Source organism: Aspergillus lucknowensis, assembly GCF_044049455.1.
Source record: "Aspergillus lucknowensis strain CBS 449.75 chromosome Unknown BJX67scaffold_34, whole genome shotgun sequence".
Taxonomy (NCBI): Eukaryota; Fungi; Ascomycota; class Eurotiomycetes; order Eurotiales; family Aspergillaceae; genus Aspergillus; species Aspergillus lucknowensis.
The window spans coordinates 194,360-215,617 of record NW_027263578.1 but is presented as its reverse complement, the minus strand read 5'-3'; the positions used below and the strand labels follow the sequence as shown (position 1 = coordinate 215,617).

General features: G+C 53.3%; 6 protein-coding genes across 6 annotated transcripts; 2 read left to right on the top strand and 4 right to left on the bottom strand.

Moving 5' to 3' along the window:
* The first annotated feature begins 570 nt into the window (after positions 1 to 570).
* BJX67DRAFT_189221 (agmatinase) lies at positions 571 to 2,256 on the top strand. Its single transcript, XM_071025304.1, has 6 exons — positions 571 to 998; positions 1,067 to 1,172; positions 1,250 to 1,689; positions 1,751 to 1,843; positions 1,904 to 2,054; positions 2,139 to 2,256. Exons 1-6 carry the CDS (start codon positions 701 to 703, stop codon positions 2,221 to 2,223), a joined length of 1,173 nt encoding a protein of 390 aa, XP_070884137.1. The 5' UTR covers positions 571 to 700; the 3' UTR covers positions 2,224 to 2,256.
* An 85-nt stretch (positions 2,257 to 2,341) lies between these two features.
* On the bottom strand, positions 2,342 to 3,518 carry BJX67DRAFT_383150 (uncharacterized protein; the record flags this gene model as incomplete). The annotated part of the gene is made up of 2 exons (XM_071033394.1): positions 2,342 to 3,153; positions 3,209 to 3,518. 2 exons carry the CDS (start codon positions 3,516 to 3,518, stop codon positions 2,342 to 2,344), a joined length of 1,122 nt encoding a protein of 373 aa, XP_070884136.1.
* A 187-nt stretch (positions 3,519 to 3,705) lies between these two features.
* Positions 3,706 to 5,331, bottom strand: BJX67DRAFT_189197 (uncharacterized protein). The gene is made up of 2 exons (XM_071025303.1): positions 4,756 to 5,331; positions 3,706 to 4,700 (listed from the first exon to the last, which is right to left on the bottom strand). Exons 1-2 carry the CDS (start codon positions 5,206 to 5,208, stop codon positions 3,894 to 3,896), a joined length of 1,260 nt encoding a protein of 419 aa, XP_070884135.1. The 5' UTR covers positions 5,209 to 5,331; the 3' UTR covers positions 3,706 to 3,893.
* On the bottom strand, positions 5,332 to 7,150 carry BJX67DRAFT_189196 (GDP-Man:Man(1)GlcNAc(2)-PP-dolichol alpha-1,3-mannosyltransferase). The gene is made up of 2 exons (XM_071025302.1): positions 6,121 to 7,150; positions 5,332 to 6,072 (listed from the first exon to the last, which is right to left on the bottom strand). Exons 1-2 carry the CDS (start codon positions 6,950 to 6,952, stop codon positions 5,456 to 5,458), a joined length of 1,449 nt encoding a protein of 482 aa, XP_070884134.1. The 5' UTR covers positions 6,953 to 7,150; the 3' UTR covers positions 5,332 to 5,455.
* Positions 7,151 to 16,971: 9,821 nt separating this feature from the next.
* On the top strand, positions 16,972 to 19,148 carry BJX67DRAFT_189012 (FAD-binding oxidoreductase). Its single transcript, XM_071025301.1, has 3 exons — positions 16,972 to 17,394; positions 17,449 to 18,374; positions 18,467 to 19,148. Exons 1-3 carry the CDS (start codon positions 17,329 to 17,331, stop codon positions 18,942 to 18,944), a joined length of 1,470 nt encoding a protein of 489 aa, XP_070884133.1. The 5' UTR covers positions 16,972 to 17,328; the 3' UTR covers positions 18,945 to 19,148.
* On the bottom strand, positions 19,149 to 21,255 carry BJX67DRAFT_188995 (uncharacterized protein). The gene is made up of 3 exons (XM_071025300.1): positions 20,940 to 21,255; positions 20,343 to 20,881; positions 19,149 to 20,272 (listed from the first exon to the last, which is right to left on the bottom strand). The coding sequence occupies exons 1-3, from the start codon at positions 21,041 to 21,043 to the stop codon at positions 19,353 to 19,355; spliced, it is 1,563 nt and encodes a 520-aa protein (XP_070884132.1). The 5' UTR covers positions 21,044 to 21,255; the 3' UTR covers positions 19,149 to 19,352.
* Positions 21,256 to 21,258: the final 3 nt, after the last annotated feature.

The window sequence follows — 21,258 nt, the reverse complement described above, 5'->3', positions numbered from 1 at the left end:
ATGGGAGCGAACAATGCCTCCAGACTTGAAAGTCGAGATGTCGTCGAGATAAGAACGATCCATTCATGTCATTTGCACGATAAGAAGCCTGATCGCTGTTGGCCCGCACTAGTCTGGGCCCAGAATCTCGGCACCGGGGATAGTTTCGAGGCTTGTCCTTCTCGTCCGGCCTTCCTTTTTCAGACGGGATACGTCGATGGACTCCTCAACGTCGCGGCGCATTATTGGATGTCTGCTATCTGCAGCTTCGGGATGGATTCTGTCGGAGAATATCAGTTCAACGGACTGGTCCACTGGTCCACGCAGGTCTGGTCCTCCCGCCATTGCTCTTATTCGGGCATTGGGATGAGAATAATGAGCCGTTACACGAAGTATTCTGCAAATGGAGACCGTCGCGCTTATCGTGCAGAGTGCGTCAACTCAGGATATCGACTCGATGAGGAAGGCCGGAGGAGAGGAATTTTGTCTCGATCGGACGTTAGCTGTGGTCAGAACCAGACCAGAATCATTGAAAGAGGTCAAGGATATCCATTGCGTTACCTAAAGGTCTGAACCACTGCAGTGGAAGGCCCAAGTTGATGGAACGGGAGTTGTGAAGAGAGAAGGACGAAGGACGTGGCAGACATAAGAACGGAATCCCTCGCCTTGCTCCAGCTGTTCCACGTTCCACCCTCCCCTCTCCATCCACCTCTTCACCAACATGCTCCTCTCAACTGCAACTCTCCTCGCCCTCTCAGCAGTGGCCTCTGCCCACGGCAGCCACCAGACCCCCCTCACGGGCCCCCTCCAGAAGCTCTGGTACAACACCCTCCCCGGCGATGGCGGCACCCAAGCCGACTCCGTCTTCTCCGGCATCTCAACCTTCGGCCGCCTCCCCTACTTCCCCTGCCTCGCCAGCGAGGACGAGAAATTCGACATCGCCTTCATCGGCGCGCCCTTTGACACGGGCACGTCGTACCGTCCCGGTGCGAGATTTGGGCCCAGTGGCATCAGGCAAGGTTCTCGCCGCCTCAATCTCTAGTATGTTTTGTGTTTTCTTCGGGACTGTGCTTACAGACGGATGAAGGCTCACGCAAATTGGGGTTCAGCGGTGGGTACAATGTACCACTAGAGGCGAACCCGTTCAATAGTGAGTTGAGGGTGTTGGATTGTGGTGATATCCCTGTCACTTCGTAAGTCTCCTCTGCCTCATCTTTTCACTACCGGTACGGCATGCAATGAGCAAAAGAGTACTGTGCTGATGAAGTAGATACGACAACACCTGGGCCATCCAGCAAATCGAGGACGGCCACAACAGCCTCCTCATGCGCAAGCCCTTCACCGACGCCCACGAGTACGGCCTCTCGCGCGCCGGCAAGACCCTCCCCCGGATCATCACCCTCGGAGGAGACCACACAATCACCCTGCCCTTACTGCGCAGCATCAACAAGGCCTACGGCCCCGTCACCGTCATCCACTTCGACAGCCACCTGGACACATGGAAGCCCAAGGTCTTCGGCGGCTCGCCGAGTGAGGTTGCCTCCATCAACCACGGGACGTACTTCTACCATGCCGCCATGGAGGGTCTCCTGAGGAACGACACGAATATCCACGCTGGGATTCGGACGACGCTCTCGGGGCCCTCGGACTATGAGAATGATGGATACGTTGGGTTCGAGATCGTCGAGGCGAGAGAAATCGACACAATCGGTTCGTCCCCTTCCCTTAAAATATCTGCGTAATCCTGGAATGCATACTAAGTGAGAACAAGGAACCGACGGCATAATCAAGAAGATCCGCGAGCGAGTCGGCACCGACAACCCCATCTACCTCTCCATCGACATCGACACCATCGACCCAGCCTGTGCGTATCGACCTCTCCCCCACGGCTGATGCTAACGCTAATGCTAATGCTACCCTGCAGTCGCCCCCGCAACCGGCACCCCCGAAACAGGCGGCTGGTCGACCCGCGAACTCCGCACCATCATCCGCGGCCTCGACGGGCTGAACCTCATCGGCGCGGATATCGTCGAGGTTGCACCCGCCTATGATACGAATGCCGAGCTAACCACGATGTATGCGCCCCCCCTCTTCCGGTTTTTCCATAGCAGCTTCAAGGGATTTCAATTGGCTGTGTGCTAATGTAATATGATGCGTAGGGCTGCCGCGGACGTCCTATATGAGGTTCTCACAATCATGGTCAAGAATGGCCCGCTTTCTGTGGCGGGGACGCAGGAGTTGTAAACTTTGGATATTTTTGATCGGCTTTATATACTCTCCATCCCCTGAAAGGGGTCATGTCATGGATTCTATAAGTATATACAATAGACCCAAATGTTTCTCCGTTGTGTTATGAGGAGGATTATATATAATTCTCCCCCGGTAACTCCGGAATCCCTAACCCCCTCGAAGACCGCACCGTTACGGATCTCGCCCCCTCTCTCCTGTCTCGTCCTCTTCTCGATCCTGTATCTAAAACCGTAGTACTTCTTGACACAGTGGAAACGGGCGCAGGGGCAGGTGCAGAGATAGGGCCAGCAGGAGGATCGGGAGTAGGGCCAGAGGCAGGGGTAGCATGAACCTCCCACGGCGGCAAAATAACCGGCGGGCCCAGCTTCTGCGGAAGCTCTGACGGCGCTCGGCTCCGGTACAGCGGGACCTGGACACCTTCTATTGCCGGGGAGGGGGAGAGAGATGGATACTGCGTTGCGATTGGCATTGTCATTGCCGAGGGATGATGTGACTGCCCATGAGAATGCGGGTGTAAGTGAGTATTCTGATGGTGATGCTGGGAGGAACCGGCATATCCGCGCCTCGCACTCCGGTACTGCAGGTAAGCGAGTATCGCGAGAAGGGAGATTAGGGGCGCGCCGATGCCGACGCCGAGTCCGAGGGCGATTTTCCCCGTTGAGGTTAGGGTTGTCCCTGTGATTTCGGGATTGGGTTGTGATTCTGTTTCTGTGGGTGATTGGGATTGTGTTGAGGAAGAAGAGGAAGAGATGTTGAATAGAATTGAAGTGAAGCCGTTGTTGTTCCAATTTTCGAAGTCTGGATTTGTTGAGACTGTGTCGGCGTCTATGGAGAGGAAGAAGGCCGGGGATGTTGAAAGATCGAGTGCGTAGGTTTGCACGGCCCAGGTTATATTCGAGATTGAGTCGGACGAGTGTGCTTTCGCTATATTCCGATTCCTGTTAGTTTTTATCTCACACTTTGATGGTGGAGGACGTACAGAATATGGTGCCACCACTCACGCTCCCCTCCTCGCTCCCTCGATGCTGCCAGATGGTGACATTGAATATATCCAACGTCGTCACCCAAGAGATCTCGAGGATATCGCCTACTTCATACACGGGGTTCGAACTCGGGTCTGAACTCGAGCCTGAGTCTGACGACGGCGGACTTGTGAAGTAATTCTCGTCGCGGTCTAGCCTCGCTCCCGATTTTGTGCTAGGGTTTGCGATTGCAATTACGCATCTGGGAAAGCTCGTAAGGAAGAGGAGGAGGATCCAGATGGGAGAGGCGGAGATGGATAGCAGCATCTCCTGGCATGTCTGGTTTGGTCTGCTGTGCTGAACAGAACAGCAAGCCTCGCCTTCTCGAATCCGTGAGAAAAGGGAAGAGGGTGGGAAAAATCAAAATAAGCGCGCGAGGGACAGGGCAGAATTATACTGATGGAGGCTGAATTGAGATTGTTTCAGGGCCAGGAACAGGCCATTGAGATGCGCCTGATAGCCGCCGTTGGCTCGTGTTGAGCTTCTTCAGAGGCTGGTATTTTCCCCGACCTTCTGCGGCGCAGTCGCTGTGCATGGGAGGTTCCATCTGAGGTTGGACAAGAGCCAGAGGTTAAGCGCCGTGTGCCTTATCAAGTTCATCCGCACGGATTTCCACCCTACTAACGCCTTTAATACTCGAAACTAGCTATAATCTAACTCAAGATCGTCTCTCAGCACACCACGTGTAAGAAAAGGAGGGTTGTAATGAGGGAAGAGCTGCAATCCGGTTCCGTAGTAGGCAGAAAATTTCCTAAGAACCCACGCGTGTTGACGCTGGAGGCTCTGGTTTCGCAACGGCGGCAGCATCTTTGTCCCAACAGCGATCAACGCTTCTCGCACCTTCCAAAGCCAGTCTGTTTCGCTGATGACGTGCGGAGGTACTGCCCTGCATCGGTAGGGTCGTATGAGAAGAGAAAGCAGATTCTGGACACATTCGTGCCCCGACAACCCGAGGGCGGGCCGAAGCTTCGCTTCCGCTCGAAAGTTCTGATAAAAAACTAGAGCAATATTCCGTAGACTAGCCATCCGATACCGACCGAAGCGGTGGAGATGTTGCACGAGTTCGAAGTCTCGATGACTGAGTGTCCGGCGTAGAAATCTTCGGTGTGGAATGCTTATTGCCTCGAAGTTGCCGCTAAGGCAGAGCAACTGATCGCGGCGTAGCGATCTCATCCCCAGCCGATCCGCCATCGCCAGATTTTCTGAGACACGGACGTCCAAATCGTGCCGGAGGTGTTGATTGTCCTCGCGTCTCAGGACTGAATCGAGATACTCGCCCAGCCAGCGGGTACGACCGAATCCGTCGGCAACATCACACACAGCTCGCACTGCCTTCATCGTTACGAACTTTTGGGGCTGCTCATATACGGCGTCTCTCCAGCTGTGAAACGGCAGGAGGACAAATGTTCTATCACATATGTTGCAGCAGAAATTGCGTTGTGGGCTTGTCTAACGAGATCTAAAGTTAGACGAAACCGCCATAGAACGATCGGGGACCACCTACTATATCTCTTTGATGAAGAGTAAATTGCAATGCGCCTTCACTGTTGTGCTCCATCTCCCCAAAGAATCTGTAGCGTATCCCAGGCTTATCGGGGTGCGGGTTCGGTTCGATGCCATTTTGCAGACAGCTGACCCGATCCTTTATCTTGCAGAAGTGGAAGAAGAAGGTAGTATCAAAGATATAGATTGCAGTATCATAAGGCGGCATATTTCCATCACCAGTAGCGATGTCGCCTTCAATGTTCATCTCAACAGCGGGAGGGCTTTGCGAGGACTCGGGTGGAGTATCCATCTCAGTGTCAGAACCTTCACGCGGGGCTGCCGTCGCAGTATCGGAAGGCCTTTGTGAACCGTTGCCTTCGGCTGTTACCTCCGCGCAGGTAGAGCTTTGCCTACCCTGGGGTCCAGGGTGTTGCGTGGACAACTGGTGGGCTGCCATTGACCGAGTTGCCATAGATACGGATAGCGAAGAAGGAACGAATATCAGGTAATAATGGGTATATAGTTCAGGTAAGATGTGCAAAATGTTTGGCCACGCAGTGCGAGGACCGAGAAGAAGAATAAAAGCAGGAGACGAAGAGCGACGCGCCTGCTGTCGAGGATGTTTCCTCCGACTTCAACCCTGGCCGTGGGTAGTTCCTGCTGTTTTGAGTTTCTCGGATCTATACACCGTGAGCAACATGTGGCACCCAGAGAGTGTATTATGCAATCATGAGCTGTCTGAGAACCAGGCCGATTGCCACCGAGAGCAAGAGTGAAAGTAGACCTAGGATTCCGAGGGCCTGCTGAAACCCGCTGAATGGCCGCCTCCCACTCCTCAACATATCATCTATCTCCCCCTCCAGTTTCTCGCCCATGGCCCTTAGCGAGAACTCGCGTTCGACCCGCGTCCGAGCCAGCTCTGACATCCGCGCTAGCTCCCTCTCATCCATTTGGAAGAGCACCTTGTCCATCACGGCCGTCCATTGAGCGTCATCTTTGGCATCACGGAGCCAGCCGGTTTCGCCTTCAACGATTGTCTCCAGTGGACCACCTGTGTTCGACGCAAGGACCGGTACACCTGCACGCATGGCTTCGATGGGAACGATGCCAAAGTGCTCGTTGATGGGGGTGTAGAGGAGGAGAGACGCTTGAGAGAGGAGTGTATCGCGGAAGGCACTGGGCACAGATGGGAGGAAGAGGACGTCTATCGAGTCGGGAACTGCAAGTGCGGAAGGGACTGTTTTCGATGTGCTGTACTGGAGATCCAAACTTGCTGCGAGACCTTCTAGTTCTTTGTGGTACTGCACGTTCTCCTGGACGCGGTTGTCGTAGCCACCTACTACGTCAACGCCAAATTCCAGACAACATAAAGGGGTGGACATACCAGCAATAACCAACCTCGTCCCTCGTCTCTTCTCCTTCCCAAGCCCATGATACGCCCGAATCGCAAGCGCAAGATCCTTCTTCCTCTCAAACCGATTCACACTCAGCAATATCTTTTTCCCACCCCATAACTTTCCTTCACCCTCCACGTCCTTCTTCTGAGCCGTATCAACACACGGATAGACAATCCTGACATCTCCCAACTTCTCCCCCCCAAATGTCTCCTTCACAACGCCCCTCGTAAACCTCGAATTCGCAACAACCCGATCCGACGCACTCATCGCCCACCCCTCAAACCAATCAAACGGATACCGGTATACTCCCTTCAACGCCGTCAGTACCCCGGACCCCTCATCCCGCCTCGCAAGCAGCTGATCCGGGAAATGGCAGTAGAAGAGAATCCTCTGCCTCCCTTCCCCTCTCCGCGCACATCGGGGCCCAAAAACCTTCAAGAATGGCACACAAGCCGGAACCTGATCCACAATAAACACCTCCTCCCCCTCCTCCTCCTTCCCCCCATTTCTGTGCCCCGCCAACTCCTGCAACAGAGACCACGTCAAATGCACCTGCCTCAAAACCGCAAACAAAACATGGAACCTCCCGGCGACATGCACAGGGAAAAACCTATCCCCGCGAACCCTTACATCCAGCGTCCCATCCCTCGCCTCCTCGAAGCAGTGCGACGGGTCCCGGTGCGAGGTGTAAATCGTGACCCTGTGTCCGTTCTTCTGCAGGGCTAGCGCGACGTCGATGATAAGGCGCTCGGCGCCCCCGATTCCGAGGTCTGGGTGGATTATTGTGATGTTTGCGGGTTTGGGGGCGCGGGGAGGCATGGCGAGCTAGGACCTGCAGGATTTGAGGGTCAATTGACGGGTTTGAGCTGAGCTGCGCTGAGCTCTAGATTGTTTGTTGCTCCCGAAACTTGGAGACACGCGGCTTGAACGACGTCATGTGATTAGTCAGCGATCTCCAGGACCCCAAGCAGCCCTCAAAACGGATATTGAGGAAAAGAATTAATAGAAGGCTAAGGCGATTTCTCAACATCCTACTTTGCACATGGTTTATATACGGAAGGCACAATAGAAAGGTATATGCGCTATCGTAGCGAAGGCAAGTCTGGCCAGTGACATATCAAAATTGGCTGTGGATAAAACAGATTCAGGGCTAGGAGGTTAGGTACTCTGAAGGTCAAGTTTCACAAAATGTACAGGCAAGAACATCAGCATGATTTTAGCAAATCACCCGAATCTAATAAAGAGGGTCGTGAGAAGAAGTCATAAACGAGGGTTGCAGAATCGAAGGCGAATGTGATGGGTGCGCATAAAGGTCAGATCAGTTAGGGATACAAGCAACGTCACAAGTTAACCATAAAAAGTGAGATCAGAAAAAGGAAAAGGTATCAGGAATACAGGGGAATCAACGTTTAGTTCATGATGCAGTGACTTGGAATCGCATGTCAACATGGGTAAAAGAAAAGGAGGGAGGGAAGAATACGATGGGGAATGGAGTGCGTCTAGAAGCAATTGAGTGTGCTCTTCTTTTTCTTTTTGTTGAGGGCGGCCATGCGCTCCTCTAGCTGCGCTCGAGCGGCCTCGGCTTCGCGACGGGCGCTCCTCTCCTCCTCGACCGCCTGGAGGGAGAGGCGTTGGGAGTTGCGCTCCTTGCGTATCGTGGCCAGCTCCTCCTCCAGTTGCCAAGCTTTCTTCTTCCAAGCATCACAGTCAGACTTGACCTTGTTGCTCTGCGCTTCTAGATCGCCGAGAGCTACTTCCAGGGTGGCAGTGAGCTGTTTCTCAGCGTTCAGGTGCTTTTCAATAGTGCGGATGCGAGCCTCCTGTTCTTCGACAATCTGGCTGCCAACCAACTCTTTGCTAGTGTGTCGCGAGCCTGGAGGAGAAGATGTGCCGTTGGTGGCAGATGCGATGTTAGGAAGAGGAGGAAGGGGAATAGCGGGCGGGGGGGACGGAAGAGAGGCGGCCGATGAGCTCTTGCGGAGGTTGGAGGTAAGAGAGCTACTGCGGTCGTGAGAGCCGTCTTGGTTCTTAAGTTGAAGCTGGACGTGGTTAGGTGTGCTCTGGGATATGTTCTACAAGGGTCACTTACCTCGAGCTGCTCAATGCGCACGCGGTAGTTCTCAATATCCCTTTCATACGTGGCAATCTTGGCCCTGGCGTCTACTAATGCTTGGTCGCGTTCTTGCTGGATGACAGAGAGGCGGTTGTTGTGTTGATCGAAGCTGTTGGTAATTTGGTCTTCGAGCTCTTCCACAAGACGCGCGCTCTTCTGCTTTTCAGCCACAGCCTCAGCGACGAGCGTCTCCTTCTTCTTGATCATCTCATCCCTTTGCAGTAGAGTGTCCTCTAGGGTGGCGACAAGGAGGGCAAGCTCATTGACTTTGCCCTCCTTCTCGGTAACGGCCTTGCTGAGCTCGTCCACGCGAGTCTCATCGCCCTGTCTAGCTTCAATCTGCTTGCGAAGATCTTCGTTCGTGTCCATCAGCTCAGCGTACTTATCAGAGAAATGCTGCTTCTGCATCAGGATATCTTGGATCTGGTCTGCCAGGTTGTCTGCTGTGACATCTGACTTGATCAGGCCAGAAACCATCTTCAGCAGCTTCACCAATTCTTCGCGCGACTCCGAGATCTCTGTCCGCAGAGTCTTCATAGCTTCCTCATGGCGGGTATTCTGCTCTGCGAGGCGCAGTTCATGCTCAGCCTGAGCTGCAGTCGTTGCCCGAGCCTCCAGTTCGCCAAGCTCCTGTTTGTGCCTCTCCTGCAAAGACTCCAATTCCTTCCTGTGAGAGTCCACGAGAGCCTTCTGGCTGTCGATCTCCTGCTCAAGCTCAGTGATCCGAGCTTTGTGCACTTCAACCTCGTTCGATGTCGTCGCTTGGTCCGCCGCCTGCTTCTGAGTTTCTTGCAATTTCTCAAGAGAAGCAATCTTCTCCAAATGGGTTGCAGTGGTAGATTCGTGCTCCTCGATCTTGCGCCTCAGCTCCTCGACGACTTGATTCTGCTGAGCTCTTTCGCTCTCGAAATCTTTAGCCGCTGCTTCCTTATCCGCAGAATCGTTAACCGTAGCGTTGCTTTCAGAGCGCATGGAATCGATGGCGGCGAGGGCGCTATTTAGTTCCTCCAGAGTAGACTTCAGCTGCCTTTCGGAGGACTGCAACGAGTCGACAACCCTTTGATGCTTGCCCTTCCATTCCGTCAGTTCAGTCTCCAGGTGATTGAGCCTCTGCTCTTGTTCTTCGACGTGGGAATCCTGAGCCTTGGCAGCTTCCTCCTGGGTCGTGAGGAGAGCTTTCAGGTCCTCGATCTCCTCAAGTAGGACCTTCTCTCGCATCTCATGCTCTTCTCTCAACCGGTTGAGGGTCTTCTCCTGCTGGACAACCTGGTCGCGCAACTGAGTCACAAGGCCCCTGTCAACAGGAGAAGCTCCTTGCAAACTAGATCTTTCACGGGTGAGACCAGAAATGATCGTGGACTTCATCTCCATCTCTTTCTTGACGCTCTGGTTCTCACCCTCCAGTTGCTGGATACGTTCCATGCGAACAAGGAGCTCATGCATGGCAGCATCGAGGTGAAGCTCAAAGTTTTGCATGGTGTCAGGGCGCGACGCGAACTCCTCTGCGGCGATCGTGCGCAAGCCGTTGATCGAACGATGACCCCGGTCAACGTTTGAAATGAGGCTTTGACTCGTCTTCCTGCGAATCACACTCTTGAAGCCAGGCGTCGTCGGCGGCGAGGTAGATCTAGACCTTTCCAATTCGGCCTTGAGCGACTCGATCAAGCTCAGCGTATCCTCATGTTCCGCCTGCAGCTCCGCGTACTTCTGTGTCATCACGTTGACATTTTCCTGATGATCCAAAAGAAGCTTGCGCATATTTTCCACATCATGCCCGTTCTGCTCGTTTTCTGCTTCCTGGGGATCCACAGTCGTTTGAGTAGCATCTGAGCTGGCATTATACGAGTCTTGCGAAGTCACAGGCTCCCCGGCCAAGGATAATTCCGATGAGAGTGATTGCGAGAACGAGTGTTGTGTTCCAGGTTTCGACGCGGGGGTCTTGGGATCCTCTAAAAAAGAAACAGGGCGAGAATTAGTGACTGGAGAGATGAGATTCTGGATATTTGATGAGCGGTGGCGGGCCTCATCCGCTGCATCCTGCTGGAGCTCCGCCAAAGACCTCAGAGCTTCCTCGTATTTGGCCTCGAGAAGCTCATAGTCATTGACGGTATTCTCATGTTGCATGCGCAGGTCCAGGAGTTCTTGACTGACGGTTTCAAGTTTGTCGGAGACGATCCGAATCTGGGTGGGGCTCGAAGGCGGCTCGCTATTCTTTTGGGATTCAAGGCGGCTGGTAGCGCTTTCCAAGACCTTAAGATCGGAGTCTCCCTGCTCCGACGGCAACTCGCCCTCGGCGGCCTTGTCCTCATCCACTTCAGGGATCGGATCGGCCAGGCCTTCGTCAGACTCGGGGATGGCGGTCTCCACAGCCTCGGTCAACACGTCAAGAGACATCGCACGGTTTCGGGGTTGGTAGGCCCCCGATGGCAGAATGTAATCGGGCTTGGTCTGGCCATGAGTACCATGAGTCTCTTCGTCCTTCTTGGTGCCGTTCTGCTGGATATGGTCCAGCTCGTACAGAAGGTTGTCTAGCTTGCCGAGGCTTCGTTGACGATCGACAACGTGCTCCAAGCGGTCGATCTCACGCTGCATCAATTCCATATCTTGGTCAGCCTCAGCAAGTCGCTCCTCTAACGTGGATATATAGTCTTCGCAGCTAGCCTCGCTCTCTCGAGCGCGACTAAGCTCTTTGCGCAGTTCGGAAACGATGGCGGCCTGTTTCTCTTCGCCAGATGACTGGCCATCGATTTTAGACTCAAGCTCATGGAGATAGGTCTCTGTGCTTGCCTCGCGATCCAAGAGCTTTTGGATGCGGGTCTGGAGTTGGGTGTTGACAGTTTCAACGTAAGCACACTTCGTCTCGCGCTCAAGTAGTGTACTTTCCGTCGTGGATAAGGAGGTCCGAGTGTTTGAGAGCGAAGACTCGAGACTCTGGATTGTCTTTTCGTACTCGAGAACGACTTGTTCAACGGACTCCGCGAATGAGTGTGAGCGCTTGAGTCGTTCAACGGAGCTGCCCACCGCGGAATCAATGTCACCATTCTCTCCCTCACCGGATGGCTCGGAATCCCTAGCGAGTTCAGAGATCAATTTGGCATGACGTTGACTCAGAGCGTTGTAACTCTCTTGTACATCAAGAAGCTGGTTTTGGAGATCGATTTCCCGCTCATTTTGACGTTCAGGGCGTTCCTGAGGAGCGGCACCCCGCCGCTCATTATCCTCCGCGTTGCGGAGTTGTTGTCGCAGAAAGGCAACTTCGGCTTTGAGCCGTTCGATCACCGCATGCTTATCGCTCTCATCTGCAACCTGCTGGATACGAGGCTTGCTTTGAATGGCTCTAGCTCTTTGCGCATACTGGACAGTGTTCAATGTCTCGCTGAGATGGAACTCGGCTGGGGTGACACAGGCAATCATGTATGTGTACGCATTACCCCCGAGCGAATCTTGAAGTAGTCGGGTAAGTTTTGAATCGCGGTAGGAAACGTGGGAGCCAGCCTGGCGAGAGGAGAGCTGTGAAATGACCTTTCCCAGAGCGGCGAGACCAGCGTTGATTGAGATACCCTCGCGGGCACGCTCACCGGAGGCCCCAGTATTCTTCAAACGTTCACTTCCAGCCAGGTCGACAAAGTGAAGCTTACTGTCGACAGTTATGGAGTGGTCGGCACCAGACAGCATCTCTACCGGAACGGACATGCGCTTATCCTTCGGTGAAGTTACTCCGCTGGAGGACTTTTTCTGAATAAGATTCAAACTAAACACTGCGTGCGATCGGGATGACTTGGCGTTAATTGCGGTAGAATCCGTCTGTCGGATAGATGAACCAAAATTCAGGGCGCCGATCAAATCCTCGAAAGAGTTGATGTTGACTTGATGCAAACCAGTCAAGATGATGCGACCTTTAGTATCCTCGCGGATAGTAACGGCGTTTCGGTCGGCCGTAGCCACTGAATCGGGAAGAAGCAGATCCCTCAATTGTTCATTGTAAATCTAAGAAAATCAATTTACTTTCCAACCCTGCGGAGTCCGTTGTGATTGCTCATACCTCAACATAAGTCGCCTTCAGTTGCCAGTTCTTGTCAATGTTCGGCTTGCCAAAGCTAGACGTGGAGCTGACTGAGTATCGGGCGGGTGTACGGAGGCCCGTCGAACTGTTTCGACTATGTTTGGGACCCTCCAGCTTCTCAAACAGGAGTTGGGCGGCGCGTGGGATAATACCTGTGACAATCAGTACCTGATGTCTGACCGAAAAACTCGATTCTAGACTAACCCATTGCCTGAGAGTCACTCTGCTCGTTGGGACCCGATGTTCCCATGGTGTAGGATTTACCGGCGCCCGACTGGCCGTAAGCCAGGATGGATACATTGTAGCCCTGCAGGAATGAGCCGACACTATCGCTGAGATACTCCCAGATACCTTCTTGGTCAACAGTCTCGGCAAATACACGATCGAAAACAAATAATTTGCGACCCTGGGGAACATCGACGGCTAAGCTTGTGGGCGAGGTAACATGGGCCATAGAACGCTGGAAACGTTGAGGAATCAATTCGTAGCCAGGATCGGTGGGTTTGAGCGGAGGGCGGACACGGACAGCTGCAATTGGGATCAGTACGGGATTGGAATGCTGCGTGCGGGAAGAATCCAAGAATCCAAGAATCCAAGGATCTCCACGTGGAGGAACATTCCGCGGAGGTTTTTGACAGGGGAACGACGTACCAACTTTGACCGCGGTTTTCCCATCCTCGTCCGATGCTCTGCTTCCCCCATGTTTACTGCTCACGCTCATACGGCTATTGCTCCTTGGGGTCCGCATCAGGGCACTGAATGGTCGCGGAGGCGGCCCTGTGGGCGAGGCTGGCGGCGAGGCCGTCATGACCTTTATATGACGGCGATGCGCAAACTGACTCGGATAAGGAGATCGATTCAATGGGTGGGTCGTTTATCGGTCAAGGAACGGAAAAGAGGGAAGTCATGAGCGAGGATGAGCCGTTCAAACGAGGTTCGTCGCGGCGTTTGTTGATGCCAGAATGTTATGGATTGGGTTGACACGAACCAGCAAATCGCGAGCTGGCGGTCTGCGACACGGTTTGCGATGTTGTCCAAATTGACGAGTCTCCTATTTCCAGATAGGAGGGCGAGCGAACAGAGCTCGAATAAGGTCGTCGGTGAGCTACCTGGAGGATAGACAATGGTCAGAAAGTCGTTTTCAAGAGTGTTCAGTGCAATTGCTTTGGTTCAGAAATCGGAAGAAAAAAGGAAAGAAAAGTTGAGAATCTTGAGAGATGATGCACGGCCCCCAAACGGTCAGGGGTACAGAGAGGGTGCCGCGGTTCATGGATCCTGTGAGCCAACGGGTGAAGGAGAGGAGGGGGGAGCGATACGCACAGAAGAGGACGGATGTGAGGGAATGGTCGGATCGAAATGGAGAGAGAGGCGATGAAAAGGAGAGAGGAGAGAGCGAGAGAACGAAAGAGCAAGTGTGACAAGAGAAAGAAAGGGTCCCTGGCAGGTGAGGATCCATTCAGCGAACTGACGGATTCTCTCTTCCTGAACCGCTAAAGTTCACTAACCTTAGCTCCAGCCGAGTTCCTCAGTAGTGTGTGTTTGTTGGAGAGACCCATTCCTCATCTCCGGATTTACTTGACAAGCCAAGGTTGACGACTTCAACAGACGGGCACGAGTATATATACTGGTGATGCGAGCATTGCCACCCCCATTGTGATGCTGCTGAAATTTGAAGGGCGGAGGAAAGTCGGTCATGGCCTCAGGAGGAACAGCTTCACCGCACGCCGAGGCCTTTGTCCTCGGACATTAATCTTGTTCTTTCTCTTCTGTCAGCGATGAATTCGATGATCCTATTTTACTGCTTTCATCTCATCAGACAATTTAGAACTCTCTGATTATTCCCATATTATTCGGTCCGTTTCACCCTCACTGCTCTTTCAAGGTGTCCAGGCAGAATGTCGCTCGGCCTGAACCATGGGACGGTCCGGTTCCTGGGATGAAGATGGGGAATTAACGGCCAGCTTATCAGACGAACCAAGGGATGCAAACTCGTCGGACCATTGTGCCCTTGAAATCCAACTATTCGCGGAGAACTACTCAATAATTCGTCGAACTCGATGCATTGACAGTCCCTTTTCTGAGCTGAGAGCATGAAAAATGAGGCCTGCATCCAGGCCTCTTCTTCTATACCAGATCCAGCCACCTGAAACACCTCCAATTTCCCCCATCCCCACGAACAACACAAACCCTGCTCAACTTGAGCAACTGGAGACAAAGAGGGGAGGACCTCCAACACTGACAGACAACGGCGCGTTGCAAATCCACGAACAAACGAAATAACGAGCAACCACAACACCCGGACCCAGCCTGCCCCCACCACTCTTCAAAATTGATTGAGAGTGAAGCTTGACCCTGTCATGCCACAATCCGTTGCCCCTGCAGTTCGCCGACACCAACAAACCGTTCGCTCGATGAATCAGAAGCGGCGTCTGGGCCTCCCACCAGATCAATTTATCAGTCAGTTCTGGTTTCTGACCTCCCTTCCAACAGTTTTGGACCAGCGACGCGCTTCGTCTCAGCGCATGCTGACTCGCAATCTTAACCCGAAGCAGCCAATCTTGTGGTTGTCATACCACTGGAAAAGAAGAATCAGCGATGAGGGTCTCTGCAAAAGCAATTCTTCCTTGAGGCGTTGACCACAACCCTCGCGAGTGGCACCTGACATGGACCAGGGATCATGAAGTCCCGCACTCTGGGAGTCAATTCACACTCAATAATCGTGGGGCTTGAGGTTTGAAACCCGTCCGTGGATTGAGGGAAAGGATTCGGTTTGATAAATCGACCCTGTCCGCCCGATCTCCACTGTCTCGATTCCGGCCCGGTTGCAATCAGCCTCCCGACCCAGGATCTTGAACAGACAGTCAAAACCTGCCTTTCACAGGCGCAGGAACCCACACCCACCGTGAATAATTCAATGGTGTGACCGTGAGAATTGGAGATTCCCACCACAGGTGGACAGAAAACCCTGCCCGAATCATTTTGCGTTGAATGGTTCAATAATAATGTCGATCGCTGCTCATGATATGAAAGGGGGAACCGTGCCGCCCGTTTGCGCTGTGCTGTGATGCTCTGAATCGGTGTTTCGTCTTTGATTTTACGTTCAAATAAACAAAACAATAATTATCAAAGCAGAGACATTTTAAATGCACGAATCAAAACAGCAAGAAAAGAAAAGTTGAGCAAGACTGAACCAATCCATCTTTCTCCACCCGGGAAAGCCGCCAGGGGACGGCCCCTCGAGCCTGTGAAGAGCCAAAAAGCCGTTGAACGCCGAGACACCAGATCCCTTGGGCCTGTCTCACACGAGGCACACAAGACGATCGAAATCTTCCCAAATCAAGCTGTCAGACTCGGCACGCCACATCTGCTGGGAGAATGCTGATCTCATTCAGCTCACAGTCTTTGTGTCAGCTCACGACCATCATCAAGCGAAATTTTTCCTCATTGCCACATGAACACCGCAAGGGTCGAGGCAATAAACATTGTCGTGGATGCTCGACAACAGGTCCACGCCCGAACCGACGAAGCGATGAGCCTCTGCCAATAATGGACAAGGAGTTGATCTTCACCCCTCCTCCAAGAACTAACAACACGCTTGGTAATGATCAACTTCGGTTTCAGTGCATGGCTTCCATGAGCCCGGTGGGGAACTCTAAGACTTCAAGCGACTGACGGACGAAGCGGAGAACCGTCAGCGGAATGTGCGCCCGGGATGTGCGCCCAGAGAGACTCCCAGCCGCCGATCTGTTCAAAAAGGGTCGGGTCGATTCTTGGTCGCAAGGATGCCCTGAAGGGCACCTCAGGAGGAAAGTTCTTTGACTTCAACCTCGGAAACAGACAGCTGACTCTTTTGGGACTCTATAATATATATGCATTCTTCCTCGATGTGCATGGTTCTGATCGACAGGATTATTGGAAAAACCTGCGAAGTGCAATGCGCTTATGATTTCGTCGAAAGCTTTCTGCTCCATTCTCGAGAATCCGCACTTGGCGTTTGCGTGAAGGGCCAACTGTGGCCAACAAGCTACCAGATCGACGCCTTCATGGAAGAAGGAATCCTAGGGAATGGGAATACATGGCAGCTGCCAGGAGAAATGCGAGCGAGATTCCCCACGGTATTTTCTCCAGAGTGCCCTTGTGTTGCTGATATTTTCTGGCGAAGTCCCAGCCAAGCACCTCGAGATCTGGTGGAGGTCGTCCCAAGCGAGATCTGCATGGGATTGGTGATACTTCCTCATCTCCAGAATATCAGTTCCTCCAGCAATCATCCTTGGAGCTGGTCCAAGGTATCGAGCCTGACCTGACGAGTTGAATACGAAAGCTCGAAGCCCGCCCCTTCCTCCGTAGCCACCGCTAAAGGATGGGAAGCGGTGGAATGTGATCATATTGGTGACAGAGCACGTCATGGGTAACTCGGTGCTATACTGGCACCATTGACTCGTAGGGCCTCTTCGACTGCTGCTTGTATCTCGTTTTGGCCCTGATACCAAATCTCAACCCGAGAGTTGGGAGTCGAATTCACGGCGTCCGTCTGTAACTAGAAGAAGAAGCGGTGCAACCTCACAGATCTCACAATGATCCTCTCATAAGCAGCCTATTATCATTACTCTCAAGTGAACGACACTCGCTTCAAAGCCGGCTCAGTTGGGGGGGCGAGGGCTGGGATTACCTCTTTGACTGGTTCGGACTATCATGCAGGGCAAAGAAACAGGAGAATGTTCAATCAAGTCGAAAGCTTGAGCTTGAGCTTGGCTTCGTATAAAGCCCTGTAATTCGACATCCATTGGGTTACTAGCCCCATTGAGCACAAGGTGTGGCACGACCTTATTTCCATCATGGCAATAACAGCGCCGCCGACAGGCATTTCCAAGTTTGGCCCCCAAGGCACTTGATCCGGTCTGGCGGGAGAAACCTTGGAGAAATATATACGAGACATTTGGCTCTGGAGGCTGGGACATCACCACGCCATCTCTTGACCTCCCGTCATTTTCTCCTCTCACTCCTCACCTACCATTCACAATGGTTCACGCACATGTAATTAGTGATTACACCAGTAGTCCAATTGACTCTCATTTGGGAGTCTGCGTGCGTCGCAAACTCTCCCTAGCTGTCAAGCATCCCAGCTAACTACGCTCCCAGTGCCTCGCCCTCTCGTCGGTCCTCGGACCCAGAGTCTCATTCCCCAACACAACCGCATACCACAGCTCTCTCACCTCCTACTTCACACAGCAGAACTCCAACCTCCATCCACGCTGCATTGTCTTCCCCGAGACAGCGCAAGATGTCTCGACGGCAATCACCACATTAACATCAACATCGCAGCCCCACTGCCCCTTCGCCATCCGCTCCGGCGGCCACGCCTACAACACAGGCTTCTCCAACATCCAAAACGGCATCACCATCGACCTCACCAGTCTAAACAACATAACCCTAACTGACGATCGCGAAACCGTCTCCGTCGGCGCGGGCGCAACCTGGGGCGACGTCTACGCCGTTCTCGAACCCATAGGTCTGTCCGTCCCGGGCGGCCGCGCAGCACAGGTCGGCGTGGGCGGGCTCGCCCTCGGCGGCGGGATATCCTACTTCTCCCCCCGGTACGGATGGACGTGCGACAGTGTCTCGAATTTCGAAATCGTCCTGGCGAACGGGAGCATCGCTAACGCGAACAGCAAGCACAATCCCGACCTGCGGATCGCGCTTTGCGGCGGCGGCGCCGCAAACTTCGGCGTCGTGACGCGGCTCGACATTCGCACCTTCGCGCAGGGCGATATCTGGGGCGGGAGTGTCTACTACGCGCTTGACACGATCGAGGGCCAGCTGCGGGCGTTCGAGAAGCTAAATTCGCCGGAGGCGTATGATGACTATGCGTCGCTGATTACGAGTTTCGGGTTTACCGGGGAGCAGGGCCCGGCGATTGTTAATAGCATTGTGTATACGAAGGACGAGGAGTTTCCGGCCGTTTATGAGCCGTTCTTTGAGCTTCCGAGTTTGCAGAGTACCGTGCGCATTGCGCCTCTGTCTGAGATTGCGGCGGAGCAGGGCTCCTTTTCGCCGGATGGGAAGCGGTACGTTCATATGACCCCCGGCCTACCCTGCCCTTCACGTAACCATCTATCTATCTATAGAACGCACAGAAGCTAATCGACGACCACACCAGACAATTAAGCGTGGTAACGACACACGATTCAACCCTCCCGATGCTCAACGCAACATTCCACCGCTGGAACGCAAGCCTACCCGCTCTGCAAACCATCCCCGGAATCGTCTTGGCCCTCTCCCTCGACCCTCTCCCGCCATCGATCTACGCGCGCTTCGCAACCGAGAACTCCATGGGCCTCTCAGAAACGACAGGGTCCTACGTCGTGGCCCAACTCACCGCCACGTGGGAGAACGAAGAAGACGACCAGACCGTCGAAGAAACCGCGCGTCTCCTATTCGATGGGATCGAACGTGACGCGCGCAGATTGGGCGCGTACAACCCCTATCTCTACCTGAATTATGCAGCAGAGTGGCAAGATCCGATCGCCAGTTACGGCAGGGAGAGTGTTGAGAGGTTGAGGCGGGTTAGGCGTGAGGTTGATCCCGCGGGTGTGTTTCGGGGGATGGTGCCGGGGGGGTTTAAGGTTCCTGTTTGATGTTTCTGTGTTTAAGAGTTGAGTGTGCTGGTGGGCACTACCTCAGTGTACTAGATTGAAGAGCTGAATTGCCTTAGATCGCCTTGGATATTTGCTCAGGTGTTACCGTATAGATCCAAAGCGAGCTGGGTGACATGTCCACGCAAAGTATCCCTCAGCCCTTTGCTGGGCCTTGCTGGATAGAACAAGCCAGTGGCAACCGTCGAATATCACGACTTATTCCGTGCGCAAGTTTGTGGATCTTCCCCTAAGGTTCGGCGTTACCGTGCTACATGCGGTGGTATTGACCTTCCAAGGGCATTATAGCTATCCGCAACATTCTACATTCCCAGTCGGGTAGCCTTGGGAGAAGCCAGCACACATTATCGTCTTTACGAACGTACCCGGTAAACAACTACAAGTCCTAGGTCAAAATCCAGGCGCAATCTTGACATCCAGCAGTATGTTCGCATGGTCCTCGACGTCCATCGAAATGTGGAATCCCTGATCAACGAGCGGCCGTAAACTCTTGCCCACCAGGATCATCGGCGGCCAACGCGTGAGGCGCGGGTACGATGTCCGAATACGGTGGTTCCTAGGCAGAATAAGGAGTCTGAGATTCGGGAGGGACTGGATTGTCTCCTTTTGGGAGAAGCAGCGAAGGAGGCTTGTGGTCTCGCCGTCGAGTGTGACGAAGCGTTGTCGACGCGGAATGGGGTGGGCGGTCGAGAACGCGGGTTCTGGGATGCGGCAATCCTCGAGCGTGGAGTCTGTGAGGCAGATGCTAACGAGGGACGGCGGGAGCCATGGCGTCCTGCCGTCGAATCCGTGGGTTTCTGTGAGAAAGCAACTGGGGATGCGGAGATGCTGAAGCGCCGTGAATGAAGTCAAGCCTTTGGTGCTCCATCGCAAGCCACTGTCTTCAAAGCCACTGTCTTCCAAGTAGCTGTCTGCGCCACTCATGGGCTGTAGTTCGAGTTCTCGAACGGAGTTTGCGATAGGTTCTACGGCGGTGTCCAGAGTCATTTTATCGTCGGACCGGAGAGAGAGCCCGAGCGTGAGAAACTCGAGATTTCGGGGGAGTTGTAGCAGATCGTGTACCGAAGATAGTGGCAAGTCATCCCACTGTAAGGTGAGAGTTCGAAGATTCGTGAACTTCGTCCTCGCATTCTTCAACCGTGGGAGGGTTAGAGATTGCGGATCAGAGGCGTCGAACCCCATTGGAGAATGACAAGGTCCGTAGAAGAGTTGGAGGTGTTTGATAGATGGAGTCAGAAATATTGTCTGCAAAAGTTGCTCTCGCGTGTCTTGTAAAGCAAGCGCATGCGAGGAATCGAGGCGGATAGTGACTGCAGGTTGTATGTACCTGTTAGCTATAATGATAACCTGATTAAACTTAGGTGAATTACAAATACGCACGAGATTTCAGAGACTTGATTGCATGACCTGATATCAGCTTCTGAATTATGGGGCGCAAGGATACGCAGTGGTCGTCGATCGCTTCGTGGAATGGCTCGAAACGAAAGTCGCGCAGCAGCGAGAGCTGTTCGACAATGAAGCTGCACGTTCCCGGGTCAATACAGCAGACATCCCCGGTCAACAAGAAAGTTCTGACAAGCCCACCGATCTCGGGCGTTCGCGTCAACGCGCTCGCGAACTTGGCCAGGGCTTCTTTGCTGCTTAGCTCGACGACCGAGTAAAGATATGCCCCTACCAAGGAACGCAGTTCCTTTGAGACCAGTGAGAGAGCGAGCTTGTCTTTTTGGTTGAGATTCGAAACAATGGTGTCGAAGATCTCTCGCGGGAACCGGGAGATCGGGAGCCAACACGGTAAGATGTATTCTTTCTGAGAGTTGACGTTGCTCGATGTAGCCACAGCATCGACCGGCGACGGCTCGCCAATCTTCTCGAGGACCCCGAAGGATTCGACTACCTCGACGTCAGTGATGACTAGGACACTGGCAGATGGGTGAGCAAAAGTCTGGACATGCTTCAAGATTTCACAGTTACGCTTACATCTTGCTCCTAACGGACCAAGGCATACAATGTTTGATGTGGCAAACACAGCCCTTGACGATCTTCCCATCTCTTGCGAGGTGGCCTAACGCCCGTATAAGCATGCACTGAACCCACCGCTCACCATCGCTCAGGACTAGTCTATAGCGTTCAACTCCTATCGGCTTGACCTGCAGGCACTGCGTTGTTGGGGCGGCAAAATACTCAAAGGCGTATTCTGGATTGTCAAAGACGGTTCTGCACAAGGCTAGAGTTAAACGCCGTTGACAGAGATAATATTAAGGTCACTGTACTCGATGAAGCCTTTGGATAGGATGGA